Consider the following 26,676-nt stretch of genomic DNA (forward strand, 5'->3'; position numbering starts at 1 on the left):
CACCGTGTTAGCCAGGATGGTCTCGATCTCCTGACCTCGTGATCCACCCGTCTCGGCCTCCCAAAGTGCTGGGATTACAGGCTTGAGCCACCGCACCCGGCCTAATTGTTTTCTATTTGTAAGCTTTTGTAACTCAGTCTGCTCCTTTATAATTTCCTAGTCAAATGAGGTTCAAGAATAACTCTAAGCAGACTTTTTAACCTGTACCCACTTTGGTAAACTGTTAGATGAGAACAGAACTGACTACCCTAAAAAAGGAGACTTATTAGTGTATCTGATAAATGAGTAGCATTATTAGCTTATGGTCAAAATAACCAGATTTGATTTAGATGTTTACATGTTGCTGTCCTATAGTAAACTTAACTTGACTAGCAAAACCTTTTGTTTATTCCTAGTCAGCTCACTCTTCTATCCTTTATATCAGTGATTACAAACCTTAATTCTTCTCATAACCTCATTCTTGCCCTTTCTCTTGATCTTGCCTCTAAAAGAGGAAATGGAGGTCATAGCAGAAACTGCTTTCAATGTCCTGCCTTCCTTCTCCAATTTACCTAATTTTGGAGCTGTTCTTACTGCTTGGTTCTGTCATAGCAAAGGCGATTTACTTCCTCCTACTTACAGTAAATAGTTCTATCTGGATTCTGTTGCCTCAGTAGCACATTTTCTCTCATAGACCTCTACACCAAAGCTAATCCTACTTTTTTGTCCCATTTTGAGGAATTATATCATATCCACCCTGTTGACCAAATCAAACCTGAGAGTCATCCTAGATTCTCTCAAGATTAAGTGACTCTCTCTTAATCCTCCTCTTATTCTCTCACTATTCATCTCCTGCCATTAGCTTAGTCACTAAGATGTGTTCCTTCTAGATTCTATCTGTCTTTCATATTGAGTATCTCTTCTCCAGTTTACTTGTATCCCCTCAATCGAAGGCTTCATCATACCTCCATATAGCCTAGTGGGTAAGAGTGCGGACTCTAGAGTTAGAATCCTGAATTTACATTCTGACTCTATCATTTGTTAGCTGTATGATTTTGGGCAGGTTATATATCTCTTAATCTTTAATTTCCTACTCTGCAAAATGGAGATCATAATAGCATTCACCTCATAGGGTTGGAGGATTAAATGAGTTAACATATGTAAAGGGCTTAGAACAGTGCTTGGCACGTGGGAGGCGCTCAGTAAAGTTAACATTTATTATTGTTGTAATTATCTCACAAACTTTCTAATTGATCTACCATTAGTTGTGCCTTACTTCATATTTTCATTCAAGTTGTTTTTTTAAAACACAATCTGATTAAGTCAAACTCATTGCTTGGCCTCACACCTGTAATCCCAGCACTTTGGGAGGTCAAGGAGGGTAGCTCGCTTAAGCTCAGGAGTTCAAGATCAGCCTGGGCAACATGGCAAAACCCTGTTTCTACAAAAACATTTAAAAATTAGCTGGACATGGAGGCATGAACCTGTAGTCCCAGCTACTTGGGAGGTTGTGGTGGGAGGATGGCTTGAACCTGGGAGGCAGAGGTCGCAGTGAGTCAAGATTGCACCACTGCACTCCAACCTGGGCAACGGAGCCAGACCCTGTCTCAAAAAGACAAAACAAAACAAAACAAAAAAAACAACCATTGCTGAAAATCTTTAGATGACATCTGCTGGACTCTGAGATAAGATTCAAACTTTGTTTAGCTATAGCAAACAGAGCTTTTGTGATTTACCTTACTAGCTCCCGTGCCTACTTTATCAGCCTCATCTCTTACCTATTTGGTAGAGGTTATATAGAAAAGTTACTTTAACAGCTGCATGCTTTGTCATGGCTCTGCCTGGAATGGCCCTTTCTCTAAGCAGTCTGGATATCTTATTCTGGAAGTCTTAGTTCTACTTCTTAATTTTAGGAAGTACTCACATCTCCATCAAAGCAGGGATAGATTTTCTTCCTTCTGTGATCCAAAATAATATTACTTACCATATTATTTCTAATTATTACTTTACTTGTTTATAATTTTAAGTAGGCGATGGTCTCATTAAAAGTGGAAGTATTTTGGTTATCTATCCCCTGTGCTTTGCACATAGTGAGCACTCAGTGTTTCTCGAGCACATTAATTAATTAAATGGAGGAGGGAGAGATGGATGAAATATTTGTTATGCCTATAGAAATTTATGTTTGACCAGGCACAGAGGCTCACGCCTGTAATTCCAGCACTTTGGGAGGCCAAGGCAGGTGGATCACTTGAGTTCAGGAGTTTGAGACCAGCCTGCCAATACGGTGAAACCGTGGCTCTACTAAAAATACAAAAATTAGCCAGGTGTGGTGATGCATGCTGGTAATCCCAGCTGCTTGGGAGGATGAGACAGGAGAATCACTTGAATCTGGGAGGCGGAGGTTACAGTGAGCTGAGATTGTGCCATTGCACTCCAGCCTGGGTGACAGAGTGAGACTCTGTCTCAAAAAAGAAAAGAAAAAAGAAATTTATTTATTTTATGCTTTTTATTTTTTCTTCTTCTTTTAAAATAATCAGGTGTGTTTGGAGCAGGAAAGAGTTATTTGCTGGCAGTGGTGATTTTGTTCTTTGTACAGCTGTTTGAAAAGAGTGAAGCTCCCACCGTTGGAAATGCAAGGCCATGGAAACTTCTAATTTCTTCTTCTACTAATGTGGCTGTTGACAGAGTACTTCTTGGGTAGGCATGACAAGTGCATTTAAGTAGCTATTGTTTTGGGATATTGTTGAGAGAGACAACCCACTGTGGGCCCTGAGTGTCCATGTACTCTTGCTGGTTATGCCAAGAATGCAAGACATTTGTCTCTGACCCAGGAGCCAGCATCTATGAAACAGTAACAGGCTAACTAATTAGTTTGTAAGTAGGATAAAATAAAAACCAAAACTGGAAATTTTGGCACAGTGATACTCATGCAAAAATTCAAGTTCAGCCAAGAACATGTAGGGCTAGAGATGCATTGTTGAGGGAGGCAGTCTGCCAGCATCCCTGAGCATCCCTGCTGGGATGCCAAGGATACAAGTCCCTGACCATTCTTACCCAAAACATTTCTCACATTTTGTTTGCAATAAGCAACTTTGACTGATGAAGTAATGTCTCCCTCCAGGACAAAGAGCAGGCTTGCTTATTACTTGTTATAAGATATTGGATCCCCAGCCTCAGTGTTCTTGCCCTACTCCTCAACCCACGGCATGTGCAGGCATCTACCTGGACGCTGTTTGTCTCCTCATGTGACTTGGGAGCCAAGGGAAACCAATGCAGATATGTTGATAATTATACTGCTTCCTGTGCCATAAGTAAAAGTCCTTTGTCTCTGACCTAGGAGTCTTGGGTCTATTACCTTAGAAGTAGGTTAAAATCAGGCTGGGCATGGTGGCTCATGCCTGTAATCCCAGCACTTTGGGAGGCCAACGTGGGCAGATCACTTGATGTCAGAAGTTCAACACCAGCTTGGCCAACATCATGAAATCCCGTCTTTACTAAAAATACCAAAAAACAGCCGGTGTGGTGCCAGGTGCCTGTAATCCCAGTCACTCAGGAGACTGAGGCAGGAGAATTGCTTGAACTCAGAAGGCAGAGGCTGCAGTGAGCTGAGACTGTACCACTGCACTCCAGCCTGGGTGACAGAGGGAGACTGTCTCAAAAAAAAAAAAAAAATTAAAAAAAAAAAAAAAATAAATAAATAAAAAGAAGTAGGCTAGAATCAAATTCCAGAATCAGTAGTTATAGATTAGTCTCTTGTTCATCTGCCTATATGAACACATCATAGTAAAATGGCTTAACAATTTAAGTATATTATGTTTTTTATTTCAATAAGAGGAATGCAAAGAAGACAATAATCTGTTTTGAAGGTAATTTTTGTGATTGCATAAGACTTTATTAAAAATGCAAAGAATATTACAATATTTCACCAATATTCCAATGTTTAATGATCTGAATTTCAACATAAATGGCAGTTTGGTTAGGAGAAACAGTCATTATTTCTAAGCTTAGGCATTTAAAAAATTAACTTTCATAATTATACAAGTGAATGTTTATGGTAGAACATATGCAGACTACACAGATGTTTTATTATATTTACTTACAGATTTTTAAATACACACTCATACATTTTGTTTTCCAAATTTGAGATTCAATAGTATGTGTTGTTTGTGTCCTGCTTTTTTTACTTAAAAAGTTGGCTCATACCTGTATTCCCAATACTTTGGGAGGCTGAGGTGAGCAGATCACTTGAGGCCAGGAGTTCAAGACTAGCCTGGCGAGCATGGTGAATCCCTATCTCTACCAAAAATATAAAAATTAGCTGGGAATGGTGGGACATGCCTGTAATTCCAGCTACTCGGGCAGCTGAGGCACAAGAATCACTTGAACCCGGAAGGTGGAGGTTGCAGTGTGCCAAGATCACACCACTGCACTCCAGCCTGGGTGACAAAGTGAGACTCTGTCCCAAAAAAAAAAAACTTAGAAAACATAATTTTTTATAACTCTATTGTATTCAATGATTTTCTTATGCCATACTGTAAGCAATTTTTGATCAGTAAATTATTTCCAAATTCTTGCCAGTATGAATTATATTATGACAAAGATCCTTAAACATAAAACTCTGTATCCATTTCTGATTCTTTCCTTAGGAAAATAATCCTAAGCCTAGAATAAAAGATATGAAAACTTTTAAGCTTCTAAATATACTTTTCAAAATTTCCCTTCAGAAAGATTCTTTCAGTGTACACTCTTATAAGCAATTTAAAAGAGTGGCTGAGGACGTTGTGTTTGTTTGTTTGTTTTTAATAAAGACAATGAAGAGTTACCTGGAGACTACACAGGAAAGAACTTTAGATTGATTAGCCCAAGGTGAAAATTTAACTGTAGACTGTTAGAAAACAAAACAATATTAAAAACAAACAAGCAAACAAAAAAACAAGAAGTTAGAATGAGGAGGGAAGGTAAGTACTCAATACTAAAAGTTAACAGGAAACTTATAAAAGAGATTCTTTAATGCTTAAATCTCTGATAAGGACCTGAGAAATGTGAATCTCTAATTAGGATCTATGCCTCAACTGCTTATAGTCTGGTTTCATACATTTCTTCACACCGAAATAACCTTTTCATTGTGTGCTTGAACAGACCTTGTTTTCCTATTGTAGTGGATAGAACAGTTTCTTGAGAAAAAATGAAAGAGCATGGGGTGAATAGTACTTTGAGGAGACTGCACCTTTGTTATTATAGATTCAACCAAACTTGCATTGAAAAAAAAATCGTAAGCTAGTATTTCAGCCCATTAAGTTGCTATTATTCTTCAAGCTGAAGACTATGAAAAATGTGAAAATTGAAATCTATTCATATATTGATACTAATTTGTTTCGTAATTATTTTGGAAAATTGTTTTTAGAGATCTATAGTTTAGTTCTCCAGGTCTTTACATTCCCATTTTGAAGTGGTAGAAGTTTTAGAGAGTTGAGTATTCACTGAGTTCCAGCTGTGTTCCCAGCATAGTGCTAGAGCTGTAAGATATATAAAAGGAAAGTGTAGGTGAGGGGTCATTCCTCACAAAGCCCTAACTAAGGGGTAATGTATGTAGAGGACCAGTCATAACCTTTGGATGTAGACAGGGTTGCCTGGGTTTGAATCATGATACCTCACCTCTGAGCTTGTGTCCTTATCTCTAAGAGGAGATGTCATCTAGAGCTGTCGTGAGTATTAAACAATGTAACATACGTAAAGAGGCTCTTCCTAACAAATCTTGGTGCTAAGTATATGGTAGCTATTGCTTTCTATATTGTGTCTTTAGAGGCAATTTTATTTGTGATAAATACTAACATTGGCTTTTTATGAACATTTAATGAGCCTTCAAGATGGAATAATGCATATTTTTTAATTCTCTAGAAAATGCATTATATTTAAAAAACCAACTACATTGCATTTACTTTGAGTTTAGGTATTTCACATTAAATTTTATAACTAAAATATACTGTTACACAAAATTAGTTGTAATAACACAGTTATTATATAAAACTTTATTTTGTATTCTGTTTCCTAAATAATCAGAATCTATATTGTTTTCTTATTTAAAGGCTTCTCAGTCTTGGATTTGAAAACTTTATCAGAGTTGGGAGTGTTAGGAAGATTGCCAAACCAATTTTACCTTATAGGTAAGAATGCAAAATTCCAGAAGCCACAGAATGGTCAGAGGGAAGTATGGTACTTTTATATCACTCTTACCTTAAATTTGATTTTTGAAGAATGGAGAAAGGCTTATCTTTTCTTGGTTAACTTAGAAAATTCGTATTTTGCTTTACTGTGATGTTACAAAAAATGAAATAAAGAGGAGTGTTTTTAATATAATTCTTTAGCCTGCATGCTGGCTCAGAAAATGAAAGTGAACAGTTAAAAGAACTACATGCACTAATGAAAGAAGACCTGACTCCTACGGAAAGAGTCTATGTGAGAAAAAGCATTGAGCAGCATAAACTGGGGACAAACAGAACCCTGCTGAAGCAGGTAAGAAGTAGCTTCAGTTTGTTTCTTGATTTATGTATACCATTCAGATTCTCTTGTTTCTGTTGATGAAATAATATTTCCTTTAAATAAAACAAACTGCCATGATAGTTTAGATTCTACTGAGGTGCATGCATGTGGATCCTTGGATATAGTCTACCCAGTGTATCTTTTATGTTTGCTTCAAAGCATTCTTCAAATTCGTGAATAGATCCAACTCACCATGACTGAGTCATCCTTTCTCCTTCTCCCTGTTTACTTTCTTTTTATAGGCTTGAAGAGGAAAGTATAGAGGTGGGAATAGATTCCTTGCAAGTTAAATGAAATTGGTTGTATTCTAGGAGAAACAGTGATGGACAGGGTCTGACCCTGAGCAAAATATCCAAATGAAATTTGTGGCTGATGCTCTCCAAGAAAGCCAAGTCCTTTAGTGTTTGTATATATCCAAAAATCCAGGAGGCTCAGATACTAGCTTCCAGGTATTGGGAGCCAAGACTAAGCACACAAGATTCCAGGCTTTAACAGGTAGCACTATCTTCTTTATCAAGTTTTGATCCAGGGAAGCCTGGGCATCAGCTGTTGGAAGAGAGAAATCAATCAGCAGCTTCCTCCTGTGAAAGTAGAGCATGGGGAAAAGCAATGGGGATGGAGTAAAAGAAAGTTGTTGGCTTCTTGGGCCACTTGCACATTGGCAACTTTCTGCTAGAGAGTTGAGAAAATCAGTCTACTTGGGACCCTGTATTAATCAGCTATTGCTGAAATAATGAGGGTTGACAAACTCAGTCTTAGTACTTTAAGACAACAGCTTATGACTCTACAGGTCAAGTGGTGTCGCTTGGCCTGAGGCTACGGATCAAGTCTCTCATTCTGAGAACAGTTGCTATGGCATGATCTTTTTAACAGATGGCAGAAGTGCAAGAGGGCAGGACAGATCACAGAAACACATTTAAGGCTTCAGTTCATATTATGTCTGCTGACATTCCATTTACTGTAACAGGTCACATGGCCAAGCCTAACATCAGTGAGGCAAGGAAATATACTCCCCTACTTCTCTGGTGGGAAGCACTGCCAAGTAACATGGCAAAGGGTGTGGATATGTAATAATAATTTCCTAGAGCAGGAAGGAGAAACTGGAAATAATAACTAAATCTATAACAAGTTTTGGTTCTGGAAGTCCTCAGAAAACTTCAGACTAACTTTCTGTTATTTGAATTTTAGAGTTAACTCTGTACTCTCTTCTTAACCAAATCCAGAAAGGCTTAGTTTGGCTGTGTTCAATTAATACAAATTAGTCATTTATTTAAACTACTTACCACTTTACTCACCCAACATAACAATGATACGTAAGAATAATGTATCATTGTTAACGATGTCTTGGATGATTTTCTGAATGAAAGCTCAGTTACCATGATCTATTGCTCATTGGTATCACCTATTCACAAATGAAAACTATTTTAGAGGAATTATTTTTTTAGATGTTTTCTCTGACATATTTCTAAGGTCCAGTCAGGCATTCAGACCTGACACCTTTTTTTCTTTTTTTTTTTTTTGAGCCAGAGTCACTCTGTCGCCCAGGCTGCAGGCTGGAGTGCAGTGGCACAGTCTCAGCTCACTGCAACCTCCACCTCCTGGGTTCAAGCGATTCTCCTGCCTCAGCCTCCTGAGTAGCTGGGACTACAGGCACGTGCCACCACACCCGGCTAATTTTTGTATTTTTAGTAGAGATGGGGTTTCACAATGTTGGCCAGGCTGGTCTCAAACTCCTGACCTTAAGTGATCCTCCCACCTCCGCCTCCCAAAGTGCTGGGATTACAGGCATGAGCCACCACACCCGGAAGACCTGACTCATTTCTAAAGTGACATGTCTTCACAATAAAACTAATTTTTAAAAATGCTTCATAGTTAATTAATACTTGTTAGGTCAGTAACAAAATCTTTTCTGCTGTTAGAATCTCAGCAACATAATAATAAATTAAAAGATAATATAATTTTTTAAAGAAAACTTAAAACTTTAGGTCTTTGTATTAGACATTTCTTTAAATTTAAAAACTTCCTGACACAGAACTTTAGAGTTCTCATTCTAAGATTGTTTTGTAGACATAGTTGCCAGAAATTAAATAAAATGAATAATATTTCAGATGGCACTGAAGCTTGATCATTTTTAAAGCACTGAACGTTTAAATACTGTGGAATTTCTGATATAAATATGGCTTTAAGATTTTTGTTTTTGTTTTTAACAAAAGAAGAAAACCTAACTGATACAGGGCTATTGTGTGTGGTGAGTATTATTTATTATTAAAAAAATAAGGCGGTTGTAATGTTTTCTTGTTTTGTAGGATCTGTGGAGGCAGTATTTAATTTGTAAAGTATATTTTTTGTCACTTTGTTGAAAAAAGATATGGTCAGTTGGTATGAACTGCCCTTACTATCAAGAAGTATAATTTTATAGATCTTCAGATTGTTAGAAGAGAATAAGTACAATCACATATCATTTAACAATGGAATTACATTCTGAGAAATGTATTGTTTTACAGTTTTGTCATTGTGTGAACGTCATAGTGTACTTACACAAACCTAGATGGTATAGCCTACTACACACCTAAGCCACATCGTATAGCCTGTTGCTCCTCAGCTACAAATCTGTACAGCATGTTACTGTACTGTATACTGTAGGCAATTAATTGTAACACAATGGTATTTCTGTATCTAAACAGAAAATGTACTGTGAAAATATGGTATAAAAGATTTAAAATGGTACACCTGTATAGGGAGGGAGGGAAGGAGAAATTGGAAATAATAACCACAAAGTTTTGGTTCTAGAAGTCCTCAGAAAACTATGTATATTATAGCTTTTTAATAGTTAACTTTATAGTTAAATTACTACGAATGGAGCTTGCAGGACTGGAAGTCACTGTGGTTGAGTCAGTGAGTGAGTGGTGAGTGAATGTGGAGGCCTAGGACACTGCTGTACACTACTGTAGACTTAAAAAAAAGTTTTGATTTTTTTGAGACAGAATCTTGCTCTGTCCAGGCTGGAGTGCAGTCTGCGATCTCAGCTCACTGCAACCTCCGCTTCCCGGGTTCAAGCGATTCTTCTGCCTCAGCCTCCCGAGTAGCTGGGATTACAGACACCTGCCACCATGCCCGGCTAAGTTTTGCATTTTTATTAGAGATGGGGTTTCACCATGTTGGCCAGGCTGGTCTCAAACCCCTGACCTTCAGCGATCCACCTGCTTCAGCCTCCCAAAGTGCTGGAATTACAGGTGTGAGCCACCACGCCTGGCCTACTGTAGACTTTGTAAACACTGTACAGTTAAGCTACCCCAAATTTATTTAAAAATGTTTTCTTTCTTCAATAATAAATTAGCTTATGATAACATTTTTACTTTATGAAGTTTAAAATTTTTAAAAACTGTTTGATTCTTTTGTAATAACGCAGCTTGAAACACAAACATTTTGTATCTACAAAAATATTCCATAAGCTTTATTTAAAATTTTTCTTTTTTTATCTTTAAAACTGTTTTTTTCTTTTATTGTTTAAAACTAAGATACAAACACACACATTATTCTAGGCCTACCCAGGGTCAGGATCATCAATATCACTGTCTTCCCCCTCTACATCTTATCCCACTAGAAAGTTTTTAGGGGCAATAGGACACATGGGGCTGTCAGGGCTTATGATAACAATACCTTCTTCTGGATACCTCCCGAAGGACGTCCCTGAAACTGTTTTATAGACAACTTTTTTTTTTTTTTTAAATAAGTAGGAGTACATTCTAAAATAATAATAAAAGTATGCTATAGTAAATGTATAAACCACTAAAATAGTCATTTATTATCAAGTATTATGAACTGTACATAATTGTATGTGCTATAGTTTTATATGACTGGCAGTACAATAGGTTTGTTTACACCAGGATTACCATAAACACATGCATAATGCATTGTGCTGTGAGAGTTGTGATGTCACTAGGGGCTGGGAATTTTTCAGCTCCATTATAATTTTATGAGACCATCATCATATATCTGGTCCATCATTGACCGAAACATCACATTGTTATGTGGCACATGACTGTATATGTATATGTACATGTATGTGTATGTGTTTATACACACATATGTATATGTACACAAACATACGTGTGTATATGTGTATGTACACATATGTGTATAGATAGCGGGCTTCTAGGTCAATGACTACATCGATTTAGAAAATTCATAGATTTCCCTATTGTTTACATTTAGCTTTAGAGATTAAAAATCAGCTTTTATGAAGCTTTTTGCCTTCAGAGTAATGCCATGTTGCTATTATGTGTAATTTACAAGATTCAAATATATTCACAGGCTACGAGTACATTTTATTTACTGTTGTTTAAAATTAGTCATCTTTACATTTTTAAATAAATAAAACTAATGTGCTTGAAGGTTAAGCAAAGAATATTTCGTTAACATATTCAATGTTTTTTGTGAAGAACTTTGGCCTGTGTTGATATAATGTATGTTGTCTAACCTCATCTAGACAATAAAATATGTGCGTCATCCTTGATATTTTACAAATGCTTGATATTGTGATACTTTCCTTCTGAATATCAAAATATGTCTTTTATTTGTTCTTGTTAATGGGCTTGTGGCTTAAGTAACCTACATTTGTTGATTTCCATTTTGTATGTAGGAATAATAAAAATATGGAGATATGATGACCTAAGATTTCTGATGGCTAGGAATTAAATTAGAACTAGCTCACTCTCTAATTTTAGCCTACAAGTTCTTTGGTAAATACGTTCTCTTATTTTCTTTTAATAGTTGTTAATTAATAACATTTTTGTTGTAATAAAGGTTCGAGTAGTTGGAGTTACCTGTGCAGCCTGCCCATTCCCATGCATGAATGATCTTAAATTTCCTGTAGTTGTGTTGGATGAGTGTAGTCAGATAACCGAACCGGCCTCTCTCCTTCCCATTGCAAGGTAACCTAAAATATTCTTTTCCTAGGGGTAACACCTGTAATCCAAGCACTTTATGACGCTGAGGCGGCTGGATTGTTTGAGTCTAGGAGTTTGAGACCAGCTTGGGCAACATGGCAAATCCCCATTTCTACAGAAAATACAAAATTAGCTGGGCGTGGTAGTGTGTGCCTAAAGTCCCAGCAACTTGGGAGGCTGAGGTGGGAGGATTGCTTGAGCCCAGGAGGTCAAGGCTGCAGTGAGCAGGGATCGCACGACTGCAGTCTAGCCTGGGTGACACAGAGTGAAACCCCGTCTCAAAAAAAAAGAAAAAAGAAAAAATAATAATACTGAAGCATGAAAGGATTAAATAACCTGCTAGGTATCTAAAATATAATGGAGTTGAGATTTAGATATAGGTTTGTTTATAAAACTTTGATTTTTCCCCACTATATCCTACTCCTATTTAGGAAAACATTTAGCCCCTGAGAACCCAATTTACTTAATTTCTAAGACAACGGTTTAAGCTAAATGACTCCTAAGAAAGACTTTAATTTTAAGAGTTTATGGATTCTAAAAACTAGCATTTCCCAAATATGCTCTGTGAAATATTAATTCCATGCAGAGGCAAGGGGCACCTACTAGCTTTTATGTGCGGGGAGGGTAACTAAATTATATAAAGGATTCTTTATTGCGTAACTTTTCAAAGCCTTTAATGTGCTTAATAGCACTACTAAGCTTTATTAGTACTCAGGATATTTCATGGCATTTGAATATTTTGAAGTACAATTTTGGCAAACAGTGTAATAAATGATGTTAATGCACTCTTTTTAATTGCTTAGATTAATTTTTGAAATTCTGTTTTAGGTTTGAGTGTGAAAAGCTGATTCTTGTTGGAGATCCCAAACAGCTACCTCCTACTATTCAGGGTTCTGATGCAGCTCATGAAAATGGATTGGAACAAACTCTTTTTGATCGACTTTGCTTAATGGTACATACTGCTAAATTCTTACAGAATTATCATTTATTGATTCTACATTGTGTGTATGTGTTGATAGAGAATGAAAATATTAGAAGACTTAGTCCTCCCTTAAAATAATGTATAATTGGAGTTGTCTGGAAAATATTAATCTTAAATACAAGTGGAACCCTGCAATTTAAGTACCTTTTTTTTTTTTTTTTTTTTTTGAGACGGGGTCTCACTCTGTCGCCCAGACTGGAGTGCAGTGGCCAGATCTCAGCTCACCGCAAGCTCCGCCTCCCGGGTTTACGCCATTCTCCTGCCTCAGCCTCCCCAGTAGCTGGGACTACAGGTGCCCGCCACCATGCCTGGCTAATTTTTGTATATTTTAGTAGAGACGGGGTTTCACCGTGTTAGCCAGGATGGTCTTGATATCCTGACCTCGTGATCCGCCCGCCTCGGCCTTCCAAAGTGCTGGGATTACAGGCTTGAGCCACCGCGCCCGGCCAGTACCTTTTATAAAAAGAAATGTTTCCCTATTTACTTGAGTAGTGGGTAGGAGTATATAGCTTTTGCTCTGAAACCAAAAAAACCTATAATGTCTCTATTATCTACATGGAGCACTACTTCACATTGTAAATAATTTTTAAATTAATTATTAACATTTTTTAATTGGGGTGGAATTTACTGTCTTAGTCTATTTTGTGCTAGTATAACAGAACAACCTGAGACTGGGTAATGTATAAAGAACAGAGATTTATTTCTTATAGTTTCGGAGGCTGAGATGTCTAAGACCTAGGGACCTGCATTTGGCAGGGACTTTCTTGCTTCATTGTCATCCTGTGGTGGCGGGCAGAAGAGCAAGAGAGTGGGAGAGGCCAAACTCATCCTTTTATGAGGAAGCCACTCATGTGATAATGGCATTAATCCATTAACCCACACACATACACCAGGAATGGCATTAATCCATTCACAAATCCATCTTTTTATGAGGAACCCACTCATGTGATAATGGCATTAATCTGTGAGGATTACAAAGAATCCTCATGGCCTAATCACCTTTTGAAACTCCCACCTCTCAACACTGTTGCATGGGGATGAAGTTTCCAACACAGGAAATTTGAGGGACACGTTCAAACCATTGCATTCATCTAACATAAAACTATTTTTTAAATTTCTTAAAAAAAAATTTTTTTTCTTTACAGCATGCGGTTTATATAGCAGAAACTATTTTAAAGTGAACAGTCTAGTAGCATTTAGTACATTCACAGTTTCTTGTGTAACCACTACCTCTGTCTGGTTTCAAAATGTTTTCATCACTTCAAAATAAAATCCATACCCATTTAGCAGTTAACTGCCCATTTCCTCTTCCCTACAGCTTCTGGCAGACACCAGCCTGCTTTCTCTCTGTATGGATTTATTTATTCTGGATATTTTATATAAATGGAATCATACAATATGTGACATTTTGTGTCTCTCTTCTTTCATTTTTTGAGGTTCATTTATGTTGTAGCATATATCGGTACTATATTATTATTACTTTAAAGTACATTCATAATGTTGTACAACCATCACTTGTCCATTTCCAGAATTTTTTCATTATCCCAAACAGAAACTTTGAACCATTAAGCAATAATTTCCCATTTCCTCTTCCCTCAGCCCCTAGTAACCTCTGTTCTATTTTCTAGCTCTATGAATTTGCCTATTCTAGGTGCCTCATTTGAGTAGAGTCATACAGTATTTGTCATTTTACATCTGTCTGATTTACTTAGCATAATGTGTTCAGAGTTCATCCTTGTTGTAGCATGTATCAGAATTTCATTCCTTTATAAGGCTAAATAATATTCCATTGCATGTATGTACTACATTTCTGTTGATAGATAGTTGGGTTGTTTTCACCTTTTGGTCTTGTGAATAATCTCTTGTTCAAATCCCTGCTTTCAGTTCAGTACATACCCAGAAGTATAATTGTTGGGTCATATGATAATTGTATGTTTAAATTTTTGAGGAACCACCAAACTTTTTTCTGTAGTAGCTGCATCATTTTACTCTCCCAGCGGCAGTTGCACAAGGGTTCTGATTTATCCACATTCTCACCAACACTTCTTGTTGGTTTTTGAGTATCATAGCCATCCTAATGGATGTGAAGGGGTATCTTATTGTGGTTTCCCTAAAGACTAATGATCTTGAGCTTCTTTTCATGAGCTTATTGGCCATTTTTATATCCTCTTTGAAGAAATGCCTATTCAAGTCCTTTGCCTATTTTTTAATTGGGTTGTTTTGGTGTTTTTGTTGTTGCATTATAGGTTTGTTTTTTTAAAAAATATATTCTAGAAATTAGTCTCTTTTCAAATATATGCTTTGCAATTTTTTTTCCGTTTTGTTGGTTGTCTTTTCACTTTCTTAATAGTGTTTTTTGATGCACAAGAGTTCTTAGTTTTGATGAAGTTCAATTTACCTATTTTTTTTAATTCTGTTGCTTGTGCTTTTAGTGTTATATCTATGAAATTGTTGCCAAATCCAATGTCATGAAAATTCTCCCCAATATTTTCTTCTAAGAATTTTATAATTTTAGCTCTTATGTTGAGGTCTTTGATCCATTTTGAGTTAATTTTTGTATATGGTATAAGGGTCCAATTTCATTCTTTTGCATGTGGATATATAGTTTTCCCAATGTGTGGAAAAGACTCTCCTTTTTTCCCATGTAATTGTCTTGGAACCCTCATCAAAAATCAGTTGAGCACATATACAAGGGTTTATTTCTGGACTTTCTATTCTATTCCATTGGTCATTGGCTTGTAGATGCTACCTTCTTGCTGTGTCCTCACATGGCAGAGAGAGAAAGAGAGAACACTGTTTCTATACAAACTATACAACTATATAAACACTATGTTTGTATAGTTGCCATTCTTGTTTCATTTTCTGGTGTTCATGCTTGGATATCAGATACTCTCTCAGATTTGTATTCTCTGTTTTCTCAGTACCCTGGAATTATGGTGATGTCCCATCAAAGTGATAGGACAGCTGAGGCCCAAGAGTATCCCTGGGAAAGGGACACAGTTCTTGAGCCTTCAATTCTAGTAAAAACTGCCAAGTTCACGTTCCCTTTTTCATTATTCTTAGGAACCATTGCCATCATATGAATTCTGGCTCACTGTGCTGCTTTTTCGCCTTCCACCCCAGAATCTTGTTTCTTTCTCGATGACAAGTACTTTTTAAAGTTTATGGCATTTGGTTGGCTGTAAACCTTTCTTTGTTGCATAATTGCTGCATTATCTTTGCTGCTGTTTTTGTATTTTTTGTACCTTTATATATTGGAGAATGGATTCTATAAGGCAGCTTTATTCTACCTTAATTAAGAAGTTCCCCCTTAGATTGAATTTCAAGTTGCATTGAATTTTGAGTTGAATTGTATTCCGTTTTGTGAAGAAGGAAGCTTTCAGTTGTCTTGAGCTGTTAATTGCAATTTAATTGCAAAACTTTCCACCTCATCTGTGACAAGTCAGTGTCCAACCTCTTTTGTATCAGACATTTTCAATGGCTTTGTAAAAAAAAATCTTAACTAAAAAAAAAAATTATCTTAAAAAAGGGCTGGGCATGGTGGCTCCGGCCTGTAAATCCCAGCACTTTGGGAGACTGAGGTGGGAGGATCACTTAAGGCCACAAGTTTGACACCAGCTCTGGCACCAGAGTAAGATCCTGCCTCTACCAAAAAAAATTTTAAAATAAAAAGTTATTTAAATTCTTAAAACATTTTTGAATAGGTGATATAGTCATATGGTTCAAAACTCAAGTGGAACCAAAAAACATGGAGATAGTGAAGACTTCTCCTCCTGTCCCCCAATCATTCATTCTCACTCCTTCAAAGAAACTGTCATCACTTTCTTGTACCTTTCTTGTGATATTTTATGCCTGTAAGCAAATATAGAGCATTTTCTCTCCCCATTTTAACAAATGGTAGTGTACTCTGCATACTGTTCTGCCCTTTTTCATGTACCTATTGTCAATGCCTTTTAAAATATGAAGTGGGTTTTTTTTAATTTGGGGGAATTCTAAAACGGCAAATAAAGGATGGACAAAAAAGTGAGTTAGTCACAGAGTAGAATAAAAAACAGTTATTATGAATGAGCTAGATCCATATGGATAGTTCTCAGAAATATAGTGGATATTGAAAGAAGCAAAGCACAAAGGGATAATTATAATAAAATGCCATTTATGAGAATTTCAAAAGCACATAATATATATTATTTATAGATTCATACCAATACAGTAAACATATAAAAACATGTATGACGAGTCCACAAAACAAAATCAGGACTGGGGTTATTTCTGGGAAAGGTGGTAGAGGAAAGCAATGAAGGAGGATCTTTAGCTATATATGTCATATTTTATCTAACAAAAGAGAGAGCCAAAACAAAAATGACTTAATATGGCTAATGTCAAGTCTGGATGGTAAGTTCATGGATGTAATATTACTTCTTTGCTTTCTGTATATTTGAACTAGTTCACAATTATTAAAAGTAAAAGAAATAAAAGTAATCACTATTCATTATAGAAAGTGTGGAAACTACAGACAAGAGAAAAGGCAAGCTGGGTGTGATGGTTCGTGCCTATAATCTATGATCTCAGCTGCTTGGGAGGCTGAGGTGAGAGGGTCATTTGAGTCCAGGAGTTCGAGGCTGCAATGAGCTATGTCTCACCACTGTATTCCAGCCTGGGCAGCAGAGCAGGATCCTGTCTCTTAAAAAAAAAAAAAAAGAAAGAAAAGAAAAGAAAAAAATAGATAAATTCGGGTGGGGTGTCAGGCATCTGTAGTCCCAGCTACTCAGGAAGCTGAGGCAGAAGGATCGTGTGAGCCCCAGGAGTTTGAGGCCAGCCTAAGCAACAGCGAGACCCTGTCTCAGAAAAGAAAGAAAAAAGGTAAAAACAAAACAAAAACATCTGTAATAACTTCACTGCCCTTAAGAGAAAACTCTCTGTAATGTTTTAGTATTTTTCCTTCCATCTTTTATCCTAGGGTTATATGCCTATATCAAATATATGTATTTATACATAGTTGAAACCATACCATAAATATAACTTCTATCTTGCCTTTTTAAACTTTGCATAATAGTAAATCATCTCCCCTTGTTACTACTAGCTTTGTATCATTACTGTTGTCATAAATATGTTGATCACTAAGTATTATGTAGTGTGGATATACCATAATTTAGTCATTTCTCTAACATTTGAGCAGCTCACTGCAACCTCCACCTCCTGGGTTCAAGTGATTCTCCTACCTCAGCCTCCCGAGTAGCTGGGATTACAGGCGCCCGCCATCATGCTTGGCTAATTTTTGTATTTTTAGTAGAGATGGGGTTTTACCATGTTTGCTAGGCAGGTCTCGAACTCCTGACCTCAGGTGATCTGCCCACCTTGGCCTCCCAAAGTGCTGGAATTACAGGCGTTGAACCATTGCGCCCGGCTTGAGCATTATTTTTCTTTCAGCATTTTTATACTTGACACTTTTGTCAGCAGTTTCATGTGCTTGCTGACTTAGACTTATAAACGTAGACAAATTTATGCCCCAAAGAGTACTAGGATTTTTTTTTTTTTTTTTTTTGCCATAGAAGATTCTTTCTCCATGTGGTCATTAATCCTGCATTGAATTATACATGTATTATTGTTAGAGCACCTTGTAGCTATTCAATTCTAACAATACTACAGAACTTTTTGCTCGAATAGCCCTAAAGTAGATAGGACTTGGATTTTATGATGCATTAATAAAATCTGTAACTTCTTTGAAGATTCAGAATGAAAAATGGCTTTGACTCAATGAGGGAAGTTAATGAGATATCTATGACACCTAATTTTTTAAGAGATTCTTTTCAATTTAGTGTTAGACCAAATCCAGATATATTATAAAAGCATAATGTTGGCCAAGCGTGATGGCTCACACCTGTAATCCCAGCACTTTGGGAGGTCAAGGCGGTGGATCACTTGAGTTCAAGACCAGCTTGGCCAACATGGGGAAACCCAGTCTCTACAAAAATACAAAAATTAGCCAGGTGTGATGGCAGATGCCTGTAATTCCAGCTACTTGGGAGGCTGAGGTGGAAGAATCGCTTGAACCCAGGAGGTGGAGGCTGCAGTGAGCCAAGATCATGCCATTGCACTCCAGCATGGGCAACAGAGCGAGACTCCATCTCAAAAAAAAAAAACACCATAATGTTAGGAGCCAAACTTACTAGATAAGTCTAAGGTTGACATCTTTTATATTTTCTAATTTTTCTAATTTAATATGAACATATTTTTAGTAATTAAAAAATATATTTTTATTTTTTGTAATTCATCTCCTAAGACCATACATAATATAGCAATATTTTTAATTTTAAAAACATTCTTTCCATAGAAGAATAAAAAAGTTATGTGTTCTTACTTTTCTTCTTTTAAATTTCTTAGGGTCACAAGCCAATTCTATTGAGAACTCAATACCGTTGTCATCCTGCAATCAGTGCTATTGCTAATGATCTGTTTTACAAAGGAACCCTCATGAATGGTGTAACAGAAATAGAGAGGAGCCCTTTATTGGAATGGCTACCAACCCTGTGTTTTTATAATGTTAAAGGACTAGAACAGGTAAATGACATTAATGTTGATGAGAGTCAACATGGTTTAGGTTCCTTGTTTAATTTTGTTGTTGTTTGTATGATTTTACTTGGTTTTGCCGTAGCCTTTCTGGGAAATATAATTTAGGATCTGTTTCTTACTCCAGATAGAAAGAGATAACAGCTTTCATAATGTGGCAGAAGCTACTTTTACACTGAAGCTGATTCAATCACTGATTGCAAGTGGAATAGCAGGCTCTATGATTGGCGTGATAACATTATACAAATCCCAGATGTACAAGGTTGGTATTATGTATTACAGCATTTGTCATATATTAAATATAACAATTACATATTACCACATTTGATATTACATTTATAGTAGTCGGTTTCGTGCCTGAAAAACTTTTGGTACTGTAATTAATGTATTAAAAAAGAAACATTCTGATTTTTTTCTAGTCTGGCTTTTTTTCTGTGTAATTAAATGTAAACCTAACAAGGTTTAATTAAATTTAGTTTACCGCTGTTGGGGCAAAAATACAAAAAAACAAATTAGAGGAAAGAAAATATGGTGTATGCTTTGTAGACAGATGGGATTGAATCTCAGTTATCCAAAATGTTCCTTTATTATTAGTACATTTTATCACTAAATCAAGGATAGATACCAAATATTAATGTACACATAAGCCAATTACTTCTAACTAGATTTTTCTTTTTTCTTTTAGTATTTTTTGATCTGTTTCATTATTAGTTTATCAGCTCCAAATCAGCATATCCAAATGAGTTACGCAGCAATAGATAAATCACTTTTGATTTTGTGTCGTAATTAATATTGTCATCTAGTCATTTATCTATCATTTTAGAAACTAGCCAAATCTATGTGAGTCATAAAAGAAAAATGAAAATTATTTACTGTTAGTTAAATTATCGTGGTTGCTTTGAGCAGGTTCAGAAGCTTAAGTTCTTCACAATCTCTCACCACATGATTCCTATCTTTTCCTCCACAGCTTTGTCATTTACTCAGTGCTGTGGACTTTGGCCATCCTGATATTAAAACTGTGCAGGTGTCCACAGTAGATGCTTTTCAGGGAGCTGAAAAGGAGATCATTATTCTGTCCTGTGTAAGGACAAGACAAGTAGGATTCATTGATTCAGAAAAAAGAATGAATGTTGCATTGACTAGAGGAAAGAGGCATTTGTTGATTGTGGGAAATTTAGCCTGTTTGAGGAAAAATCGACTGTGGGGACGAGTGATCCAACACTGCGAAGGTAAAATAAAAATGTGTTTAATTCATACGTATCAAGTTCAAACTGACTTTTATGGGTTAATGCTTGGGGTGCTTCAAGCAGGAACAGTTCTGAATTTGTCACTGGGGGAAGTAACTGACATGATGATATTGGGACCTCTGTAAAATAAAGAATAGTTGTCTCATGTCGTATGTTTTTTTAAGGAAGGAAAGATGGATTGCAAGATGCAAACCAGTATGAACCACAGCTGAACCATCTCCTTAAAGATTATTTTGAAAAACAAGCGGAAGAAAAACAGAAGAAAGAGTGAAAAGAGAAATCTAAAGATAAATCTCATTCACAAAAAGACATGATGTAAATATTTTGTATTTATGTAAAGTCAGACTCATTTTACATTGTATATTTTTATATATTTATTACTCTAAACCCTCTTATTAAAAATACTTTATGATATTTAAATAACATAGTAAACACATGTAAAAATTTCGTTCTTCAAAAAAGTGTACAAAAGGTAGTATAAAATCCTAATAAAAATAAGCTTTTTTCTAAGAAGAATGATTTCTGTTTGCTAAAGAAATGAATTTTACAAGGGGCAGGGTATGGAGAATACCTGTATACTTCAATAATAGTGAATGTCTCCAGAGCTCATCTGTTGGAACATATCTACACAATCAGATATACCAACACCTTTCTAAACTTTATCAGAATATTTTTTAAAAGATTATAAGACCCCCCATTTTATAAATAAAAACATATTCACAAATATATTTTTATGTTTAAAAGTTTTGAAAAGTACACAAAAGAAGAAAGAAAAACACTAAAAGTTTACACCTGGAGATAACAGTGTTCAACACCTGGCCATGGCTGGTGCCTTGCACCTATACCTGATATAATAGGTGCTTAATAAGTATCCACTGGAAGAATGAAGAGATGAAAGAAAGATTACCTTTGGTTCATTTTCTTCTAGTCTTTTTCCTCTGCATTTGTTTGCATAGTAGGTATTGATATATATATGGGTTACAACTTTTTATTATAAAAATAATACATTCTTGTAGAAAATTTGCAAAATATAAGAGAGTATACAACAGAAAACAAAAATCACCTAGAAATACACTACCCGGAGATAATCACTAACATATTCCTTTAGTCTTTTTTCTATGCTTATATTCTATGTGTATATACGTAGTTAAGTTTTAAACAATTTGTGTCCACATTGATTCTTAGACATTATTAACAAAAGAGCATTTATACATCCTGGAAAGAAAAATGACAAGGGCTTGATTATAATTAATATCAATGCAATATTTTTACCAATTAAGAAAAATCTTAGTGACCGAAGTCACTCAATATTCATTTCAAAGATGCAGGAAAATTCAAATATTTTGTGACCCAAGTCACTCAATATTCATTTCAAAGATGCAGGAAATATTTATTTCAAAGATGCAGGAATTATTTCACAATAAAAAGAAAATGACCAGTCAGTCTCTATGGAACTTTTAGGAAAAAAAAATAAATTCAGTAACAAAACTTGTGGTTTAATAATTCTCCAAGCCTTTTCCCAAATGTGTTAGTTACTACTTGCAACAATAGTTGCTTTTTTAAGTGTTCATCCAGACTGAAGTGAAAGATGTGACTTCCAACAGATCCTTACAAAGCAGAGGAATAGTTGAAGGAAGTATTACAGAACCACGTTTTACCCACAAACTGTACAATCTAACTGACAACATACATTTAAACTGGATTCCTGAGTTTTGCGGCCCAGACCTCCCTATTTTTTATTTCTTAATTTTGAGTCGTTGGCCAGCTGGAGCTAGGTCTCAAGTAATTTATTTTCCCCAAAAAGAGTATATAGATGATATATCTTTTGAGGTTTTGTATATCTGAGGATATATTTCTTTTACATACACTTATGAGAGCTATATAAACACTATGTAAATTGCCCTTGGCTTCACTTACTGTTCATTTGGATGATAATTGAACTTCTTTCTCAGATCTATAGCTGGATGACTGACTGATTTTGCACAATTTCTAGTCTAAATCCTACTAGCTTTAATCTAGAACTGCTCAATCTTCTGCACTTGTGCCTGTGCTGTCATTAATTGCTCCCTTCCCTTCATCTCTCATTTTGTCAGTTTTCCAGAAATTTCCATTTCTACCATGATATAGGGACAGGTCTTGATGGTGTAGAGTAAGACTTCTCAACTTTGGCATTTTTAACGTTTTTGGACCAGATAATTCTTTCTTATGGGGGGCTGTCCTGTGCCCTTTAGCAGCATCCCTGGCCTCTGCCCATGAGATGCCAGTGGCACCTTACCCCAAAGTTGTGACAGTTAAAAATGCCTCCAGACATTGCCAAATATTCTGATGTAGAGGGTAGGTTCAGCATTCCAGCAATCTCAAAAAGCAGTAACTTTACTTGAAAGTATAGCTGCCTTATTTTTTGGTAGTTATAAATCTTATATTTTTGATATTTAATAAAGGAGAGAAGGGTCTTATTTTTAAGTGAGCATGCGTACTCTGTTTCTAATGCCATTATACATGTACTGTATCAATTTTATATTTTCAACCCAGGGATATCATTGTAGCAGTTCATTACTATTCCTCCCAACTTGTGACAATAGGTCAGCTAGGAGTGTCAAATATTTATCTTACGTGTTTTCATAGTTATTTTAATGTGACAGAGGCCACTGGAACCTTTTTTTTAATTATTATTATTTTTATTTTTTTTGAGACAGAGTCTTGCTCTGTTGCCCGGGCTGGAGTGCAGTGGTATGATCTCAGCTCACTGCAACCTCTGCCTCCCAGCTTCAAGCGATTCTTCTGCCTCGGCCTCCCAAGTAGCTGGGATTACAGGTGCCCACCACCATGCCTGGCTAAGTTTTGTATTTTTAGTAGAGATGGGGTTTCACCATGTTGGTCAGGCTGGTCTCGAACTCCTAACCTCAGGTGATCTGCCCACCTCAGCCTCCCAAAGTGCTGGGATTACAGGCGTGAGCCACCGTGCCTGGGTCCTTTTTAAACAGGAACACATCGAAATCTTTAAAAGAACTTCCCATTCAACAACATTCCTCTTGTTTAGAACATAAGAAGTTAGTATAAATGTTATGGTGTAGAAGGTGGCAAAGAGATGGCTAATATACTATGCTACTATTTTTGCTAAGGGATTAGCTCTATCTTATAACTACATAGCTATTATTTCCCTTTTTCTAATTTATAGCATATTGTAACAGAAAACTAAAACTCAATTAATAGAAAATGTTGGTTTTTGCAGAACCATTCTTTCTATTCTTTCTAGCCCACATGCATAGCTCACTAGGTTAAGCACTCTTTTCCACCAGGCACTTTAGAAAAGAAAAAGTAATGGTGGTGCGGGGGAAGAAATGGAAATGGTTTAGTCTCTGTTTCCATGCTGCCCCCATTCCCTTAGTCTAGGAGGGAGATTCCCACCTGGGCGAGAAGATGGAGAGGCTTTCTTTCACTCTGGGTAGACCTTACTCCACAGTGGATATGGTATTAATAGTTTTGTCTCTGGTTTTAATCTTTACCATTCTGGATTGAGTCACAGAATGTCATCCCAAAGTGTAATGTCAGCTGCAGCAGGCCTGGTTTATGTTAATAAAACATTCTTCTGATTGGGTGGTGTTGATCATTGTGGAGTTGTTTTTGGCTCCATGATATATTTTGAGTGGAAACATACTATCTGAACCCTGAATATTAATATGGTCTTTATATGTATTTTCAGTAACAAAAAGATAACAGTATTTGACATTAAAAAAAAAATTCCCTAAAGCCCAGGCTAACACATTCTTTATCTTTTTCATCTCAAATTCCAAGGTTGGATAGACATGAATTGAACTTTAAGAAGCATCCCATTCAATAACAATCAAAATATTAAAATTTCTTAGGATTTTACAAGATACTCAAAGTAATAAGCCAGTTTTACAATGATAGCCATCAAACATCTACACATAACAATAATCTTAAAACAATGTCTCCCAACTTGTGTTCATTAAATGATAGGATTATATTAAAATGTCAAGATTTTAATTTATAGAATGTCTATTAGTTTATGTATCACAAATTGAAATAGAATGAAATTTCTAGGCTTTAATCTACTTATCATTAATTGCTTACTTTATATAGTATGTGTGTTGGATTTTTTTTATTTTTGAAGATTTTTTCACAAACATCTCATTTACCCCAGTGGGGGGATAGGTATTTTCCCCATTCTGTAAATGATTTAGCCAAGGATCAGAAAAATTGAAGTGATCCACCTAATCTACCATGAGTAGTACAAGGCAGGGCTGGAACCCAAGCTAATCCAATTCTGAGGCTAGGCTATTTGCACCACCTGCATTGTAAGTCACTTTATCAAAGGATAAAAGACCAAAAATTTTACAATCCTCTTTGATCCAACTAGACTCGTCTCCTGATCATTTACCTTAGTTAATTTAATATGAAACCATTTATTAACAATGTGTTTTTGTTTGTTTGTTTTTTGAGATAGATGGGGTTTCACCATGTTGGCCAGGCTGGTCTCGAACTCCTGACCTCAGGTGATCCGCCCCCACCTGGCCTCTCAAAGTGCTGGGATTACAGGCGTGAGCCACTGTGCCTGGCCTATTTGTTGGACAATCTATACCTTCCTGGTAAATATAATTTTTACTAGAGAAATGGGTTTGTTGATTTCTCTTTGAATGTCTACATTTGCTACTATAAGATGTAGTTTGCTACTTAATGCAAGAGAAATATTATTAACGAAAACGTATTTATAGCTGAAATGGTGATTCTTAAAATTCTTATAATTCTCAAAAGTAGGTGAAAAAATAATATACTTTGCTTTCCTCTATAGCCAGCTCCTGTCCTTATTCAAAATTTGAATTGTGAAAAATTACAGGTTGCTTGAGGTTATGAAGCTTAGTTTAAAACTTCAAAATAAAACATAGCTTTTGGTATTGCTCTTTTATATTTGAACAAAAAACATTTGATTTGGGATGCCAAAGCAAACCCAAAAATCTGCTTGCTCTTGACTATGGTTTAATTTAAAGACAGCTGTGAAATATCTTTATACTAATTAGATTTGTTTATATTAAATAAGAATGAACTGGAAGTTGGTGATTTACTCGACAGATATTGGACCTTGAAAATTAAATAATTGCTCTAAGAACATTAGATCAACACTGATTTGAAATCCCTGCTTTGTAATTAGCCATGAGTGAAATGTGTGTTTAGTTCAAGTTGTGTGTTTGGTTTACATTAGCATGACTTGATTATAAAGCAAAGGAAAAATACTAACCAAATGTCTCCGCAGTCCTCTAAGTTTCTGTCATCCTGAAACACAAGTTAGTTTGATTTTTAAAAAATCTAGTCCTGATAATAAATGAAGATGTATGTGTGCATGCTTGCATGTGTGGAAAATCAGGAAGCAGTCACCTTGCAGGCTAAAGAACTGGTAGAGAAAATTTCCTAAGTGAAAGTTTTAGGGTACCTGTGGTAGCCAGCCTCTTTAAAGACAGATATAGTTCATTTCATTGGATGAATTATGATGGATTTATGGCTTCTTGGAATAGAACTAATTATTTCTTTGGTGCCATTAAAGTCAATGCATTCATTGAGCATCTGCTCTGTGGCTGGCCCTTTGTGCACAACAGGCATATGCAGCTTGTTTTATGTTAGGCCAGGCATGGAGTGCAAGGCTAGTTATGTACCACTCCACCCCGACATGGGGCAAAGTAGAGCTCTTCCTGATGGAAAAACTTAGGGGCATACTTGAAGCAAGAAAATTGGGCTCCTTTCCCTATTCTTTTGGAATATATACTTCTAAATAAGAGCTAACATGACCATGATGCCATCAGGAGCTCAATACTTTGTCTCCTACTTCCTTAGGTTCTTCATATCTAGAGTCAGTATCAGGCTATGGGGTATGAAGTAGAAGTTAGATCTTTGAAGACCAGGTAAGTCATAGAGAGGGAGAAGAATAGTTGTGAATGGAAGGGAGTAACTGGTGGGGAAGACAACATGGTTAACAAATTCTGAAGTGTAAAAAGATCCCACGTCCTTCAGCACGGCTGTGGATGTATGTATAACCAGCTGACATCTCCCACAGGTTTGTGACTCCTTTTAGGTATTATGAGCCCTATCCAGTGTTGTGAATGGATGATGATGACCTTTCTGAGTAACATGGTGACATCACATAAGAACAAAATTAGAGCATAAGGTAAAGTGTAATGAACAGCAAGCAGTCCAGGGTCATTTGATGAGTCTAGACATTGTTGTATGAGACCAGACATTGTTATATGCACTATGTATGTTGCCTAGGTAAGCTGACTGAATATAAGGGACCAAGGACAAAATAGTCAACATATTGGTAAACGAATCACATACATAACTTTAGTGCCAATGGCTCTTAAGGATCATGTTTTGCATTTATAATTTGGGATCAGCACCAGTA

General features: G+C 36.2%; 1 protein-coding gene across 1 annotated transcript in view; it reads left to right on the forward strand.

The window, feature by feature from the left end:
* Positions 1-20,777, forward strand: part of ZGRF1 (zinc finger, GRF-type containing 1) — a 102,901-nt gene extending 82,124 nt beyond the window's left edge. Inside the window, exons 19-28 of the mRNA XM_011997288.1 lie at positions 396-502; positions 2,517-2,676; positions 6,066-6,143; positions 6,345-6,492; positions 11,326-11,453; positions 12,297-12,420; positions 18,832-19,008; positions 19,145-19,279; positions 19,985-20,246; positions 20,429-20,777. Coding sequence (XP_011852678.1) covers positions 396-502; positions 2,517-2,676; positions 6,066-6,143; positions 6,345-6,492; positions 11,326-11,453; positions 12,297-12,420; positions 18,832-19,008; positions 19,145-19,279; positions 19,985-20,246; positions 20,429-20,535 — 1,426 coding nt within the window. The 3' untranslated portion in view covers positions 20,536-20,777. The remainder of the gene's footprint in view (positions 1-395; positions 503-2,516; positions 2,677-6,065; positions 6,144-6,344; positions 6,493-11,325; positions 11,454-12,296; positions 12,421-18,831; positions 19,009-19,144; positions 19,280-19,984; positions 20,247-20,428) is intronic.
* Positions 20,778-26,676: the final 5,899 nt, after the last annotated feature.

Source organism: Mandrillus leucophaeus, unplaced genomic scaffold (assembly GCF_000951045.1).
Source record: "Mandrillus leucophaeus isolate KB7577 unplaced genomic scaffold, Mleu.le_1.0 Scaffold535, whole genome shotgun sequence".
Taxonomy (NCBI): domain Eukaryota; kingdom Metazoa; phylum Chordata; class Mammalia; order Primates; family Cercopithecidae; genus Mandrillus; species Mandrillus leucophaeus.